Source organism: Oncorhynchus mykiss, chromosome 13 (genome assembly GCF_057628025.1).
Source record: "Oncorhynchus mykiss isolate SJ-2025 chromosome 13, ASM5762802v1, whole genome shotgun sequence".
Taxonomy (NCBI): domain Eukaryota; kingdom Metazoa; phylum Chordata; class Actinopteri; order Salmoniformes; family Salmonidae; genus Oncorhynchus; species Oncorhynchus mykiss.
In genome coordinates this window covers 1,462,827-1,480,735 of record NC_143034.1, presented here as the reverse complement: position 1 = coordinate 1,480,735, position 17,909 = coordinate 1,462,827, and the positions used below count along the sequence as shown (strand labels likewise).

Below are 17,909 nucleotides of genomic sequence, written 5' to 3'. Positions count from 1 at the left end.
AGCTCAGAGTTGATGGAATCAGCTATTTTCACTTTAAATTGACTTAAATGGTGCAGATCTCAGTTCCTTGTCGTTTACATTCACTGCTCCTACAGTTATTCATTTTATATAATCTTTGTTTGTTTTGTCTTTGTCTATAGTTTCTCTTAATGCTAGGGGGGGATACGAAACAATGTAAAAAGCACAAGGCCTTATTTTTATTTGCTAAACAATTTAGAACAGATTTAGAGTCTCACTCAATTTCGGCTGAGGCCAACTTCTGGAGGTCACAGTGGGGCGACGATATTTGTCTTTCCCATGGATCTGAACGCTCCGCTGGTGTCACTACAATGAAAAATACCTAATATTCTACACTCTGTGACCCCTTTGGTGGTAATATTCTACACTCTGTGACCCCTTTGGTGGTAATATTCTACACTCTGTGACCCCTCTGGTGGTAATATTATACACTCTGTGACCCCTTTGGTGGTAATATTCTACACTCTGTGACCCCTCTGGTGGTAATATTCTACACTCTGTGACCCCTCTGGTGGTAATATTATACACTCTGTGACCCCTTTGGTGGTAATATTCTACACTCTGTGACCCCTTTGGTGGTAATATTCTACACTCTGTTACCCCTTTGGTGGTAATATTCTACACTCTGTGACCCCTTTGGTGGTAATATTCTACACTCTGTGACCCCTTTGGTGGTAATATTCTACACTCTGTGACCCCTTTGGTGGTAATATTCTACACTCTGTTACCCCTTTGGTCACTTTATTTGTCTTGTGATCCGTTACAATGACATTACACTCATTACTGTAAACCTCTACGGGCACAACACCAAACATGAGAATGATGAGTTACAATGACATTACACTCATTACTGTAAACTTCTACGGGTACAACACCAAACATGAGAATGATGAGTTACAATGACATTACACTCATTACTGTAAACTTCTACGGGTACAACACCAAACATGAGAATGATGAGTTGCTTGAATCTATAGAGAAACATATACTTCATTGGTTATCTAAATGTATCTATTATCTACGTTTCCCAATTCGTTATTATTGATAGGAGGGGACTTTAACATCACTATAGGTAATTCAACTGATATATGGCCCTCAGGTAGGCCAACCAATCAGAATTTGGGTGTAATACTTTTTATGGAGAAGTTTGATCTTACTGATATATGGAGAGAGAGGTTTCCAACAAAACAGGTTCCAGACAACCCAGAATAGATTTAGGTTTATATCGAAATGTATTGAAAGTGAGTGTGTTACTACACATATTTGTACTGCTCCCCTCACAGACCATAGGGCTATTTACATTGATATCAACATATTTACCCCTGATACGAACCTTGGTAGAGCATCCTACTGGAAGCTAAATAGCTCGTTATTAAATAATGATTTAGTTAAGTTTGAGGTTAAATATCTGCTTTCACACTTTTGGGAAAGGGCTTGTGAAGAAAAATCTTACTGCAAGAACTGGGAGCTCTTTAAATTTGAGATCTTGCTAAAACCAGAAGAGCTGAGGAGGAAAGGGTGATCGGTAAGGTAACTTCCCTTTCTCAGAGGTCCCCAGCCAGCCTCTTGGATCATTAAGGTAACTTCCCTTTCTCAGAGGTCCTCAGCCAGCCTCTTGGATCATTAAGGTAACTTCCCTTTCTCAGAGGTCCCCAGCCAGCCTCTTGGATCATTAAGGTAACTTCCCTTTCTCAGAGGTCCCCAGCCAGCCTCTTGGATCATTAAGGTAACTTGCCTTTCTCAGAGGTCCCCAGCCAGCCTCTTGGATCATTAAGGTAACTTCCCTTTCTCAGAGGTCCCCAGCCAGCCTCTTGGATCATTAAGGTAACTTCCCTTTCTCAGAGGTCCCCAGCCAGCCTCTTGGATCATTAAGGTAACTTCCCTTTCTCAGAGGTCCCCAGCCAGCCTCTTGGATCATTAAGGTAACTTGCCTTTCTCAGAGGTCCCCAGCCAGCCTCTTGGATCATTAAGGTAACTTCCCTTTCTCAGAGGTCCCCATCCAGCCTCCCGGGGAAGGAGAAGATGGAACTGATGGAGTTACAAAATCAACTGGATAATAGAGGGAGATTAAAATCAACTGGATAATAGAGGGAGATTATAATCAACTGGATAATATAGGGAGATTATAATCAACTGGATAATAGAGGGAGATTATAATCAACTGGATAATAGAGAGAGATTAAATCAACTGGATAATAGAGGGAGATTCAATCAACTGGATAATAGAGGGAGATTATAATCATCTGGATAATATAGGGAGATTATAATCAACTGGATAATAGAGGGAGATTATAATCAACTGGATAATAGAGAGAGATTAAATCAACTGGATAATAGAGGGAGATTATAATCAACTGGATAATAGAGATGGATTCAATTCAACTTGATAATAGAGGGAGATTAAATCAACTGGATAATAGACATGGATTAAAATCAACTGGATAATCGAGATGGATTAAATCAACTGGATAATAGAGGGAGATTAAAATCAACTGGATAATAGAGATGGATTAAATCAACTGGATAATAGAGATGGATTAAAATCAACTGGATAATAGAGATGGATTAAATCAACTGGATAATAGAGGGAGATTAAATCAATTGGATAATAGAGATGGATTAAATCAACTGGATAATAGAGGGAGATTAAAATCAACTGGATAATAGAGGGAGATTAAATCAACTGGTTAATAGAGGGAGATTAAAATCAACTGGATAATAGAGAGAGATTAAATCAACTGGCTAATAGAGGGAGATTAAATCAACTGGCTAATAGAGGGATATTAAATCAACTGGATAATAGAGGGAGATTAAATCAACTGGATAATAGAGGGAGATTAAATCAACTGGATAATAGAGGGAGATTATAATCAACTGGATAATAGAGATGGATTAAATCAACTGGATAATAGAGGGAGATTAAATCAACTGGATAATAGAGGGAGATTATAATCAACTGGATAATAGAGATGGATTAAATCAACTGGATAATAGAGGGAGATTAAATCAACTGGATAATAGAGGGAGATTAAATCAACTGGATAATAGAGGGAGATTAAATCAACTGGATAATAGAGGGAGATTAAATCAACTGGATAATATAGGGAGATTATAATCAACTGGATAATATAGGGAGATTAAATTCTTCACACAGATATTATATATGAAGTAATCGGGACATATTGTATAAAAATAATTCTTTGTTTTCAGAATATTGGTTCCAAAATCGTATCCTATTGGAGCCAACTGGTAAATGCAGAGGGTCTTTTACTCAGTTATAAAGAATTCTGATCACTTTACAAGGTCCCTGTAACACCTAAAGATGTTGCCATTGTTTTAGATTCCCTCCGGTGTTGCTGTATTATTCAGGAACCTGTTAAGACCCTCAGACCTTCCAGGTATCTTCCATTGACCCTGTTGACTCATCGGTAGGGTCATGGCCGGCCCAGGTTTCTTCCATTGACCCTGTTGACTCATCGGACGCCGCCGGCCCAGGTATCTTACATTGACCCTGTTGACTCATCAGTAGGGTCATGGCCTCATGGGTCTGTAGCGGCCGGCCCAGGTATCTTCCATTGACCCTGTTGACTCATCAGTAGGGTCACGGCCTCATGGGTCTGTAGCGGCCGGCCCAGGTATCTTCCATTGACCCTGTTGACTCATCGGTAGGGTCATGGCCGGCCCAGGTATCTTCCATTGACCCTGTTGACTCATCAGTAGGGTCACGGCATCATGGGTCTCCCGGTCGCGGCCGGCACAGGTACCTTCCATTGACCCTGTTGAGTCATCGGTCGCGGCCGGCCCAGGTATCTTCCATTGACCCTGTTGACTCATCGGTAGGATCATGGCCTCATGGGTCTCCCGGTCGCGGCCGGCACAGGTATCTTCCATTGACCCTGTTGACTCATCGGTCGCGGCCGGCCCAGGTATCTTCCATTGACCCTGTTGACTCATCGGTCGCGGCCGGCACAGGTATCTTCCATTGACCCTGTTGACTAATCAGTAGGGTCATGGCCTCATGGGTCTGTAGCGGCCGGCCCAGGTATCTTCCATTGACCCTGTTGACTCATCAGTAGGGTCATGGCCTCAAGGGTCTCCCGGTCGCGGCCGGCACAGGTATCTTCCATTGACCCTGTTGACTCATCGGTCGCGGCCGGCCCAGGTATCTTCCATTGACCCTGTTGACTCATCAGTAGGGTCACGGCCTCATGGGTCTCCCGGTCGCGGCCGGCACAGGTATCTTCCATTGACCCTGTTGACTCATCGGTCGCCGCCGGCACAGGTATCTTCCATTGACCCTGTTGACTCATCGGTCGCGGCCGGCACAGGTATCTTCCATTGACCCTGTTGACTAATCAGTAGGGTCATGGCCTCATGGGTCTGTAGCGGCCGGCCCAGGTATCTTCCATTGACCCTGTTGACTCATCAGTAGGGTCATGGCCTCAAGGGTCTCCCGGTCGCAGCCGGCACAGGTATCTTCCATTGACCCTGTTGACTCATCGGTCGCGGCCGGCCCAGGTATCTTCCATTGACCCTGTTGACTCATCAGTAGGGTCACGGCCTCATGGGTCTCCCGGTCGCGGCCGGCACAGGTATCTTCCATTGACCCTGTTGACTCATCGGTCGCGGCCGGCCCAGGTATCTTCCATTGACCCTGTTGACTCATCGGTCGCGGCCGGCACAGTTATCTTCCATTGACCTTGTTGACTCATCGGTCGCGGCCGGCCCAGGTATCTTCCATTGACCCTGTTGACTCATCGGTCGTGGCCGGCACAGGTATCTTCCATTGACCCTGTTGACTTATCAGTAGGGTCATGGCCTCATGGGTCTCCCGGTCTGTAGCGGCCGGCACAGGTATCTTCCATTGACCCTGTTGACTCATCGGTCGCGGCCGGCACAGGTATCTTCCATTGACCCTGTTGACTCATCAGTAGGGTCATGGCATCATGGGTCTCCAGGTCGCGGCCGGCCCAGGTATCTTCCATTGACCCTGTTGACTCATCAGTAGGGTCATTGCCTCATGGGTCTCCCGGTCGCGGCCGGCACAGGTATCGACCCAGCATCTGTAGCAACGCAGTTTGCACTGCGATGCAGTGTCTTAGACCGCTGCGCCACCCGGGAGCCCCCATGATATAATGCTCATCAATTGCGCCAAATTCAAACAACAGAAATCTCATTAAATCTCATTAAAATTCCTCAAACATACAAGTATTTTACACCATTTTAAAGATTTTAAAGATATACTTCTTGTTAATCCCACCACAGTGTCTGATTTCAAAAAGGCTTTACGATGAAAGCAAACCATGCGATTATGTTAGGTGAGTTGCTTGTCACAGAAAAACACAACCATTTTTCCAGCCAAAGAGAGGAGTCACAAAAAGCAGAAATAGAGATAAATGAATTACTAACCTTTGATGATCTTCATCAGATGACACTCATAGGACTTCATGTTACACAATACATGTATGTTTTGTTCGATAAAGTTAATATTTATATAAAAAAATCTCAGTATACATTGACGCGTTATGTTCAGTAGTTCCAAAACATCCAGTGATTTTGCAGATGCAATTTTCAGAGAGCCACATCAATTTACATAGATACTCATAACAAACATTAAAAGATAAAAAGATAAAAGCTAAAAGATATGTTATGCTGTAACGGCTTTCTTCCTGGGAAGGAGAGGACCAAAGTGCAGTGAGTGTTCAACATCTTTAATAAAGACGAATAACCAGAGAATTCCTTTGTCTGTAGAAATGCAATGGAAAGCAAGCTAACTTTCACATGAACACGCGTGGTCAGCTCATGCCTCTCTGGCAGAGCCCTGACTCAATCCCCTCTCATTCCCCCCACTTCACAGTAGAAGCATCGAACAAGGTTCTAAAGACTGTTGACATATAGTGGAAGCCTTAGGAAGTGCAATATGACCCCATAGACACTGTATATTCGATAGGAAAAGAGTTGAAAAACTACAAACCTCAGATTTCCCACTTCCTGGTTGGATTTTTTCTCAGGTTTTTGCCTGCCAGATGAGTTATGTTATATTCACAGACATCATTCAAACAGTTTTAGAAACTTCAGAGTGTTTTATATCCAAAAATACTAATAATATGCATATCTTAGCTTCTGGGACTGAGTAGCAGGCAGTTTACTCTGGGCACCTTATTTATCCAAGCTACTCAATTCTGCCCCAGTCATAAGATGTTAAACAGTACTCTAAAATAATTTTATTTAAATGGTAATTTTATGTTTTGAGCACAGAAACAATGAGAAAATATGGATAAATAAATAATGAAATGTTAATTATGGAAAGCAGTCCATGCTTTCATCTGCCAGAGAGTATCCCCAATCGGCCCGAGCCCCAAGTAATACATTCAGGCCAGATAACTCATAACAAGTAATACATTTAGGCCAGATAACTCACACCGGAATCGGTGCAATAAAATGCAAATTAATTACTGCACAGTTTTTTTTAATTACTTAAAAATCATGCAATATGATTTTCTGGATTTTTGTTTTACAGTTGAAGTGTACAGACCTCTACATGCCTTGTAAGTAGGAAAACCTGCAAAATCGGCAGTGTATCAAATACTTCTCCCCACTGTATGTGTATTTGAGCTTCAAACTTTTCTCTTAGATGCTGAAAATACAGCCTTTTTGATTACATTTGACACTCCACGGAGAGTTTAACGCGTGACTACAGTTTGCATTGAATTGTGGGTCATATCAACCCCGCAAGTGACCAAAGTTGTTCACTCGCTCCCTCGAGCTAAATCGAGGGTCAAGGGGGGTCCAATGTTTGTGAATTGGACTTAAGATGGAAATCGAACTACATCCGGTTCCCCCCCCCCCCCCACCCGAGGGAAAGTGGCTAGCGCAAAGGGCAAAGGGCTGAGGGGGTAAAAAATAACATGTTTAGACTGCAGCCCCTGTTCAGATAATAATGGGGCGTTCACATGCTATCAGATAATAATGGGGCTTTCACTAACGGAGTTATCGGAAGCTCAGATAATAATGGGGCTTTCACTAACGGAGTTATCGGAAGCTCAGATAATAATGGGGCGTTCACTATCGGAGTTATCGTAAGCTCAGAAGTTACAAGTGGGAAATTTCATTTGAATGAGTCTAGACTGAATACCAGTCTTTTAGCTAACATTTGAATGAGTCTAGACTGAATACCAGTCTTTTAGCTAACATTTTAGTGAGTCTAGACTGAATACCAGTCTTTTAGCTAACATTCCACTCCTTTTCATCGTCAAAGAGACTGGCCTTTTAGTCAATGTCAATGTTAAATGTGCAGCCTGATTTGCAGCACAGTTTCTGATTGGTACTTGGAAACCACATCAATATTTTCCATGATGACGTTATGGAACATAAACTGCACGCAATTTTGGCTCAATTTAGAATTAGAATTTTCACAACAACATCAACAAACATAACCGCCGTGACCTTGTGAGAAGACAGTGGCAATGCAAGATCATGTTGTTCATAGCTGCTAGAGAGGACTGGAGAGGACTGGAGAGGACTAGAGAGGACTAGAGAGGACTAGAGAGGGCTAGAGAGGACTAGAGAGGACTGGAGAGGACTAGAGAGGACTAGAGAGGACTGGAGAGGACTAGAGAGGACTAGAGAGGGCTAGAGAGGACTGGAGAGGACTAGAGAGGACTAGAGAGGACTAGAGAGGGCTAGAGAGGACTAGAGAGGACTGGAGAGGACTAGAGAGGACTAGAGAGGACTGGAGAGGACTAGAGAGGACTAGAGAGGACTGGAGAGGACCGGAGAGGACTAGAGAGGGCTAGAGAGGACTAGAGAGGACTAGAGAGGGCTAGAGAGGACTAGAGAGGACTAGAGAGGGCTAGAGAGGACTGGAGAGGACTGGAGAGGACTAGAGAGGGCTAGAGAGGACTAGATAGGACTAGAGAGGACTAGAGAGGGCTAGAGAGGACTGGAGAGGACTGGAGAGGACTAGAGAGGGCTAGAGAGGACTAGAGAGGACTAGAGAGGGCTAGAGAGGACTAGAGAGGACTGGAGAGGACTAGAGAGGACTAGAGAGGACTGGAGAGGACTAGAGAGGACTAGAGAGGGCTAGAGAGGACTGGAGAGGACTAGAGAGGACTAGAGAGGGCTAGAGAGGACTGGAGAGGACTGGAGAGGACTAGAGATGGCTAGAGAGGACTAGAGAGGACTAGAGAGGGCTAGAGAGGACTAGAGAGGACTGGAGAGGACTAGAGAGGACTAGAGAGGACTGGAGAGGACTAGAGAGGACTAGAGAGGGCTAGAGAGGACTGGAGAGGACTAGAGAGGACTAGAGAGGGCTAGAGAGGACTGGAGAGGACTAGAGAGGACTAGAGAGGACTAGAGAGGACTGGAGAGGACTAGAGAGGACTAGAGAGGGCTAGAGAGGACTAGAGAGGACTGGAGAGGGCTAGAGAGGACTGGAGAGGACTAGAGAGGACTATAGAGGACTGGAGAGGACTGGAGAGGACTAGAGAGGACTAGAGAGGACTGGAGAGGACTGGAGAGGGCTAGAGAGGACTAGAGAGGACTGGAGAGGACTAGAGAGGGCTAGAGAGGACTGGAGAGGGCTAGAGAGGACTGGAGAGGACTAGAGAGGACTATAGAGGACTATAGAGGACTGGAGAGGGCTAGAGAGGACTAGAGAGGACTCCGTAATGAGAGATATATAATGATATATTCACTCAAGTTATATGGGGTCGTAGTAGTTACACTATATGACCAAAAGTATGTGGACACATAGAAAGAATTAGTGAACTCACGCACACAGACACAGACACACAGACACACAGACACACAGACACACAGACACACAGACACACACAGACACAGACACACACAGACACACACAGACACACACAGACACACACAGAAACACACAGACACACCCTAAAAGGACACACCAATCAAAGCCACCAGCGCAGCTCAGACATATGTCTCATTTTCCAGCTCAGACATATGTCTCCTTTCCTAAAAACATAGTCAACATTATTATTATCAAATGAATTGACCAGGAACGTTTGAATAGGGGGGAGAGAGACAGCTATAATATCAGTAACCATATCAGTGATACTGGTGATAGATGAGGTAGTTACAGTTGAAGTCGGAAGTTTACATACACCTTAGCCAAATACATTTAAATTCCGTTTTTGACACTGTGTGCTCGCGTTATAAGGGGACATCGGCAGACACGATCCTCTGTCAATTAGTAGACGACGTGAGAAACATTTTCACAGAACTACTGAAAGTAACAAAAATGCAGTTTTCATGTTCTAGTATCAAAACAGACATACAGTCATTAAAGTGGAAACCTACAGTCATTAAACACTGTCTACCACATACAGTCATTAAACACTGTCTACCCCATACAGTCATTAAACACTGTCTACCCCATACAGTCATTAAAGTGGAAACCTACAGTCATTAAACACTGTCTGCCACATACAGTCATTAAACACTGTCTGCCACATACAGTCATTAAACACTGTCTACCACATACAGTCATTAAACACTGTCTACCCCATACAGTCATTAAACACTGTCTACCCCATACAGTCATTAAAGTGGAAACCAGCCTGAAGCGGTTTCTGTTCTTCTTTTGGGCTCCTAATCCCCGACACATCTTTTATTTCTGAGGTGCCACATCCACGAGTGTATAAATTCTCGTGGACATTTTTTGGACTTCACTAATTTTCTCACGCCGAAACCAGATGAGATACATAGCTAGTTAAATCAGAGCTTAAAAGCCTAAAATATGACATTATCGACATCAGAGTGGACTGTTTTTTTTGTGACTTTACCCTTTTTTTGTGACTTTACCCTTTGCCAAATTGATAAGGAGTGCAACAGCGGATTGAGTTAATGCGCACACGCACACGAAAATATGCAAATAAATGCTTGAACGAGCCAATAGGATCTCACTAGCACGATTTTTGGCTCTTCCTTGCTTGTTCTGCCCACAATGATTCATTTTCTCCCATTGGAAACAACAGGCTGTGGTCTATCTTCGTCAGGCTGTGGGTAACTGGTGCATGGAATCAGGCGCAGGAGAGCAGAGATGAGTGTAGTAAGGTAATTTATTCCACAAACAGCACCAAGTATAAAACAAAGACTAAAGGTGTGTGAAATAACCGGTCACTCGTAAATAACGGGCGTAGCAACAAACCCGTCAAACAATACCAGCCAACAAGTAACGACCTGAACATTATATACAAACAATACCAGCCAACAAGTAACGACCTGAACATTATATACAAACACGCACACAAATATGGGGGAACCAGAGGGTTAAATAATGAACATGTAATTGGGGAATAGAAACAAGGTGTGTGGAAAACAAAAGACAAAACAAATGGAAAATGAAAAGTGGATCGGCGATAAGCTAGAAAGCCGGTGACGTCGACCGCCGAACGCCGCCCGAACAAGGAGAAGGACTGACTTTGGCGGAAGTCGTGACAATCTCGGGTTAGTTATGAAAACATTAGCTAACGTTAGCATGCTCGCGCTAGCTAAGACTCTTGTCAGTAGAGGGCGCACATAAGGAGAAAATTCAAGTATTTCATTCAGCGTGTCATTTTGTTTTTTTTTCTCCAGGGTCGTCTCAGATTCAACTTGTCGGTTCAGCTGATCCAGTCGTTGCCTTGGCTGGTGAAAACGTCATACTACCATGTTACCTGGAACCCAACGTCAGTGCTGTGGACATGATGGTGGAGTGGACAAGATCTGACCTGAAAACTCAAAGGGTCCATCTTTATCGTGAAGGTCGAGACTCCAACGGTGAACAGCTTCCGTCCTACAGGGGAAGGACATCACTGTTTAAAGAAGAACTGAAGAACAGCAATGTCTCTTTAAAACTGACCGGAGTTACCCTCTCTGATGCTGGAGACTACAAGTGCTTCATTCCAATACTGACCAGGGAAACAACCATTCCACTCATAGTTGGTAAATCATAAATACTGGAGTGGACAAGTGTTCAGAGGTTTCTGAGTACAATCATAGTACAATCATATGCTGAAAGGGGAAATGATCGTGTCTGTTTTTATCTTGTATCTGTGTAGGTGCTGTATCTCAGCCAGTGATCTCTGTTTTATCTTGTATCTGTGTAGGTGCTGTATCTCAGCCAGTGATCTCTATTTTATCTTGTATCTGTAGGTGCTGTATCTCAGCCAGTGATCTCTGTTTTATCTTGTATCTGTGTAGGTGCTGTATCTCAGCCAGTGATCTCTGTTTTATCTTGTATCTGTGTAGGTGCTGTATCTCAGCCAGTGATCTCTATTAATGGAACCAAAGACTGGGGGGTGGTCCTGAAGTGTGACTCCGGAGGCTGGTACCCACAGCCCGAGCTTGAGTGGTTGGACAGTCATGGAAACGTCCTCTCTGCTACTGAACCCACTGAGACAAGCAACTCAACAGAGACCGAGATGAACCCTGAGGGTCGCTACACCGTGAGACGATATGTCACCATCCGGAACACTGACAACAACAGGTTCACCTGTAGAGTTGTACAGCCGCAGATCAACCAGACAAGGGAGACACAGATTCATGTCCCAGGTGAGGTTTTCATTGGTTAACCCACGTACCTGAGGCCTTTTCTTTAGATAGACTAGTGGAAAAGATCGGGTTTCCAATAGGATGACCTTGATGGTCTAAGCTGTTTTGAGTTGTATTATGTTATATACTATAATTTACTCCCTGTCATACAGTAGATATATAGGTGTTATAATGTGTTATAATGGTTCTACCTGTCATACAGTAGATATATAGGTGTTATAATGTGTTATAATGGTTTTACCTGTCATACAGTAGATATATAGGTGTTATAATGGCTCTACCTGTCATACAGTAGATATATAGGTGTTGCAATGGTTCTACCTGTCATACAGTAAATATATAGGTGTTATAATGCGTCATAATGGTTCTACCTGTCATACAGTAGATATATAGGTGTTATAATGTGTCAGAATGGTTCTACCTGTCATACAGTAGATATATAGGTGTTATAATGTGTTATAATGGTTCTACCTGTCATACAGTAGATATATAGGTGTTATAATGTGTTATAATGGTTCTACCTGTCATACAGTAGATATATAGGTGTATTAATGGTTATACATGTCATACAGTAGATATATAGGTGTTATAATGGTTTTACCTGTCATACAGTAGATATATAGGTGTTATAATGGTTCTACCTGTCATACAGTAGATAAATAGGTGTTATAATGGTTCTACCTGTCATACAGTAGATATATAGGTGTTATAATGTGTCATAATGGTTTTACCTGTCATACATTAGATATATAGGTGTTATAATGTGTTATAAGGGTTTTACCTGTCATACAGTAGATATATAGGTGTTATAATGGTTCTACCTGTCATACAGTAGATATATAGGTGTTATAATGTGTTGTAATGGTTCTACCTGTCATACAGTAGATATATAGGTGTTATAATGGTTCTACCTGTCATACAGTAGATATATAGGTGTTATAATGGTTCTACCTGTCATACAGTAGATATATAGGTGTTATAATGTGTTATAATGGTTCTACCTGTCTAACAGTAGATATATAGGTGTTATAATGGTTCTACCTGTCATACAGTAGATATATAGGTGTTATAATTATTCTACCTGTCATACAGTAGATATATAGGTGTTATAATGTGTTATAATGGTTCTACCTGTCATACAGTAGATATAGGTGTTATAATGTGTTATAATGGTTCTACCTGTCTTACAGGAGATATATAGGTGTTATAATGCGTTATAATGGTTCTACCTGTCATACAGGTGATATATAGGTGTCATAATGCATTATAATGGTTCTACCTGTCATACAGGCGATATGTACGTGTTTTTATGTTGTGTAATGTTTTTATGTTATAATGGTTCTACCTGTCATACAGTAGATATATAGGTGTTATAATGTGTTAAGGGTTCTATCTGTCATACAGTAGATATATAGGTGTTATAATGTGTTATAATGGTTCTACCTGTCATACAGTAGATATATAGGTGTTATAATGTGTTATAAGGGTTCTATCTGTCATACAGTAGATATATCAATCAAATTTATTTTATCAATCCAATTTATTTTATATAGCCCTTCGTACATCAGCTGATATCTCAAAGTGCTGTACAGAAACCCAGCCTAAAACCCCAAACAGCAAGCAATGCAGGTGAAGAAGCACGGTGGCTAGGAAAAACTCCCTAGAAAGGCCGGAACCTAGGAAGAAACCTAGAGAGGAACCAGGCTATGTGGGGTGGCCAGTCCTCTTCTGGCTGTGCCGGGTGGAGATTATAACAGAACATGGTCAAGATGTTCAAATGTTCATAAATGACCAGCATGGTCGAATAATAATAAGGCAGAATAGTTGAAACTGGAGCAGCAGCATATATAGGTGTTATAATGGTTCTACCTGTCATACAGGAGATATATAGGTGTTATAATGGTTCTACCTGTTATACAGGAGATATATAGGTGTTATAATGCGTTATAATGGTTCTACCTGTCATACAGGAGATATATAGGTGTTATATTGCATTATAATGGTTCTACCTGTCATACAGGAGATATATAGGTGTTATAATGCGTTATAATGGTTCTACCTGTCATACAGGATATATATAGGTGTTATAATGTGTTATAATGGTTCTATCTGTCATACAGGAGATATATAGGTGTTATAATGGTTCTACCTGTTATACAGGAGATATATAGGTGTTATAATGCGTTATAATGGTTCTACCTGTCATACAGGAGATATATAGGTGTTATATTGCATTATAATGGTTCTACCTGTCATACAGGAGATATATAGGTGTTATAATGCGTTATAATGGTTCTACCTGTCATACAGGATATATATAGGTGTTATAATGTGTTATAATGGTTCTACCTGTCGTACAGGAGATATATAGGTGTTATAATGCATTATAATGGTTCTACCTGTCATACAGGCGATATGTATGTGTTTTTATGTTGTGTAATGTTTTTATGTTATAATGGTTCTACCTGTCATACAGGAGATATATATGTGTTATAATGGTTCTACCTGTCATGCAGTAGATATATAGGTGTTATAATGTGTTATAAGGGTTCTATCTGTCATACAGTAGATATATAGGTGTTATAATGCGTTATACTGGTTCTACCTGTCATACAGTAGATATGTATGTGTTTTTATGTTGTGTAATGTTTTAATGTTATAATGGTTCTACCTGTCATACAGTAGATATATAGGTGTTATAATGGTTCTACCTGTCATACAGTACATATATAGGTGTTATAATGGTTCTACCTGTCATACAGGAGATATGTATGTGTTTTTATGTTGTGTAATGTTTTAATGTTATGATGGTTCCTCTCTGTTTCAGACGATATGTTTCCTAGCGTGTGGTGGATTGTTGGTATAATAATACCAGCTGTAGCAGCCATTGTAGTTGTTGTTGTGCTGTTCTACTTTCGCAGAAAACATCGTCATAAACTCAAGAAAGAAGGTAGTTTTTTGTCTTGAACTCTGTGATTGTTACGATCAACTTCTTGGTTTTGTACCATTTTACTTGCTTGTTTCCTTCGTGCTGCCATTTTAATTATTGATTTGTAACTATTTATCTGTCATTTTAAGTGTTAAGGTACTGGCCTATTGTTTCAAATAACATTTTGTTTGTCACATGCTTCGTAAACAACAGGTGTAGACTAACACTGAAATGGTCCGTTTCCAACAACGCAGAGTTAAAGATAACATTTATTTTTAGCTTTGTTCTAGGAATACGATGCATTAAAACTAAAAGCAGATTTGCTCGTGGAGAACCTAGGAACCTCAAGAATTAATGGGTTACCCAACTCAGGTGTCTATACTTCAACTGCAAAGTTAGTTAAGACAGAAGTTTATGAAGAAGGGGCTTGTAAACAAAAAGGGAGGAATGCAGAGATCTATGGGTCCATGGTGAAGTCCAGCCAACCTCTTGATACAGAATGCAGTGTTGAGTATCATAACAGTCACCTGTAACAAAACGTAGGGCATTATGGGAGATGGCATCCAACAGTTTAAGAGCAGTAGCAGCTGCCCTTTAATAAATAATAGCATCACCATAATCAACAACCGATCAAAAGGTCAAGGCCTACCTTCAAACTCAGTGCCTCTTTGCTTGACATTGTGGGAAAATCAAAAGAAATCAGCCAAGACCTAAGAAAAAAATTGTAGACCTTCACAAATCTGGTTCATCCTTGGGAGCAATTTTCAAACGCCTAAAGGTACCACGTTCATCTGTACAAACAATAGTACGCAAGTATAAACACCATGGGACCACGCAGCCGTCATACCTCTCAGGAAGGAGACGCGTTCTGTCTCCTAGAGATGAATGTATTTTGGTGCGAAAAGTGAAAATCAATCCCAGAACAACAGCAAAGGACCTTGTGAAGATTCTGGAAGAAACAGGTACAAAAGTATCTATATCCACAGTAAAACGAGTTCTATATCGACATAACCTGAAAGGCCGCTCAGCAAGAATGAAGCCATTGCTCCAAAACCGCCATAAAAAAGCCAGACTACGGTTTGCAACTGCACATAGGGACAAAGATCGTACTTTTTGGAGAAATGTCCTATGGTCTGATGAAACAAAAACAGAACTGTTTGGCCATAATGACCATTGTTATATTTGGAGGAAAAAGGGGGAGGCTTGCAAGCTGAGGAACACCATCCCAACCGTGAAGCACGGGGGTGGCAGCATCATGTTGTGGGGGTGCTTTGCTGCAGGAGGGGCTGGTGCACTTCACATAATTGATGGCATCATGAGGTTGGAAAATTATGTGGATACATTGGAGCAACATCTCAAGACATCAGTGAGGAAGTTAAAGCTTGGACACAAATGGGTCTTCCAAATGGACAATGACCCCAAGCATACTTCCAAAGTTGTGGCAAAATGGCTTAAGGACAACAAAGTCAAGGTATTGGAGTGGACATCACAAAGCCTTGACGTCTGGCCCCATGACTTTGCGAATGTTAACCTGTTTAAAGGTCTTACTCACATCAGTTACGGAGAGCGTGATCACACAGTCATCCGGAACAGCTGGTGCTCTCATTCTTGGTTCAGTGTTTTTCTAAGTGTCGATACAGGATGTTATTTATTTGGTTTATTCATTTCTGTTTTCTTTGTATTTACAGTGAAAAAAAATCTAGATCTTCAGACTAAGCTGGATACAGGTAGGTGGACAATGTGTGTGTCAGACCTGAGAGGGCCAGAACACTAGTCTGTTATAGAATAGAGGGCCAGGTAGGTGGACAATGTGTGTGTCAGACCTGAGAGGGCCAGAACACTAGTCTGTTATAGAATAGAGGGCCAGGTAGGTGGACAATGTGTGTGTCAGACCTGAGAGGGCCAGAACACTAGTCTGTTATAGAATAGAGGGCCAGGTAGGTGGACAATGTGTGTGTCAGACCTGAGAGGGCCAGAACACTAGTCTGTTATAGAATAGAGGGCCAGGTAGGTGGACAATGTGTGTGTCAGACCTGGATTTAAATACCATTTGAAATGTAGTCTACATTCACTACATACTATTGAGGACATACTGTGTACTAATTATACTACACACTATTGAGGACATACTGTGTACTAATTATACTACATACTATTGAGGACATACTGGGTACTAATTATACTACATACTATTGAGGACATACTGGGTACTAATTATACTACATACTATTGAGGACATACTGTGTACTAATTATACTACATACTATTGAGGACATACTGTGTACTAATTATACTACATACTATTGAGGACATACTGGGTACTAATTATACTACATACTATTGAGGACATACTGGGTACTAATTATACTACATACTATTGAGGACATACTGTGTACTAATTATACTACATACTATTGAGGACATACTGTGTACTAATTATACTACAAGCTATTGAGGACATACTGTGTACTAATCATTCTACATACTATTGAGGACATACTGTGTACTAATCATTCTACATGCTATTGAGGACATACTGGGTACTAATCATACTACATGCTATTGAGGACATACTGGGTACTAATTATACTACATGCTATTGAGGACATACTGGGTACTAATTATACTACATACTATTGAGGACATACTGGGTACTAATTATACTACATACTATTAAGGACATACTGGGTACTAATTATACTACATACTATTAAGGACATACTGGGTACTAATTATACTACATACTATTAAGGACATACTGGGTACTAATTATACTACATACTATTAAGGACATACTGGGTACTAATTATACTACATACTATTAAGGACATACTGGGTACTAATTATACTACATACTATTAAGGACATACTGGGTACTAATTATACTACATACTATTGAGGACATACTGGGTACTAATTATACTACATACTATTAAGGACATACTGGGTACTAATTATACTACATACTATTAAGGACATACTGGGTACTAATTATACTACATACTATTAAGGACATACTGGGTACTAATTATACTACATACTATTAAGGACATACTGGGTACTAATTATACTACATACTATTGAGGACATACTGGGTACTAATTATACTACATACTATTAAGGACATACTGGGTACTAATTATACTACATGCTATTGAGGACATACTGGGTACTAATTATACTACATGCTATTGAGGACATACTGGGTACTAATTATACTACATGCTATTGAGGACATACTGGGTACTAATTATACTACATACTATTAAGGACATACTGGGTACTAATTATACTACATACTATTGAGGACATACTGGGTACTAATTATACTACATACTATTAAGGACATACTGGGTACTAATTATACTACATACTATTAAGGACATACTGGGTACTAATT

The 17,909-nt window shown here is 41.1% G+C and overlaps 1 protein-coding gene across 1 annotated transcript in view; it reads left to right on the top strand.

The window, feature by feature from the left end:
* Window positions 1-17,909, top strand: part of LOC110517777 (uncharacterized) — a 66,339-nt gene that overhangs the window by 18,141 nt on the left and 30,289 nt on the right. The window contains exons 9-12 of the mRNA XM_090194550.1: window positions 10,624-10,971; window positions 11,278-11,580; window positions 14,408-14,530; window positions 16,198-16,236. Of these exons, the coding sequence (XP_090050676.1) occupies window positions 10,624-10,971; window positions 11,278-11,580; window positions 14,408-14,530; window positions 16,198-16,236 (813 nt within the window). The remainder of the gene's footprint in view (window positions 1-10,623; window positions 10,972-11,277; window positions 11,581-14,407; window positions 14,531-16,197; window positions 16,237-17,909) is intronic.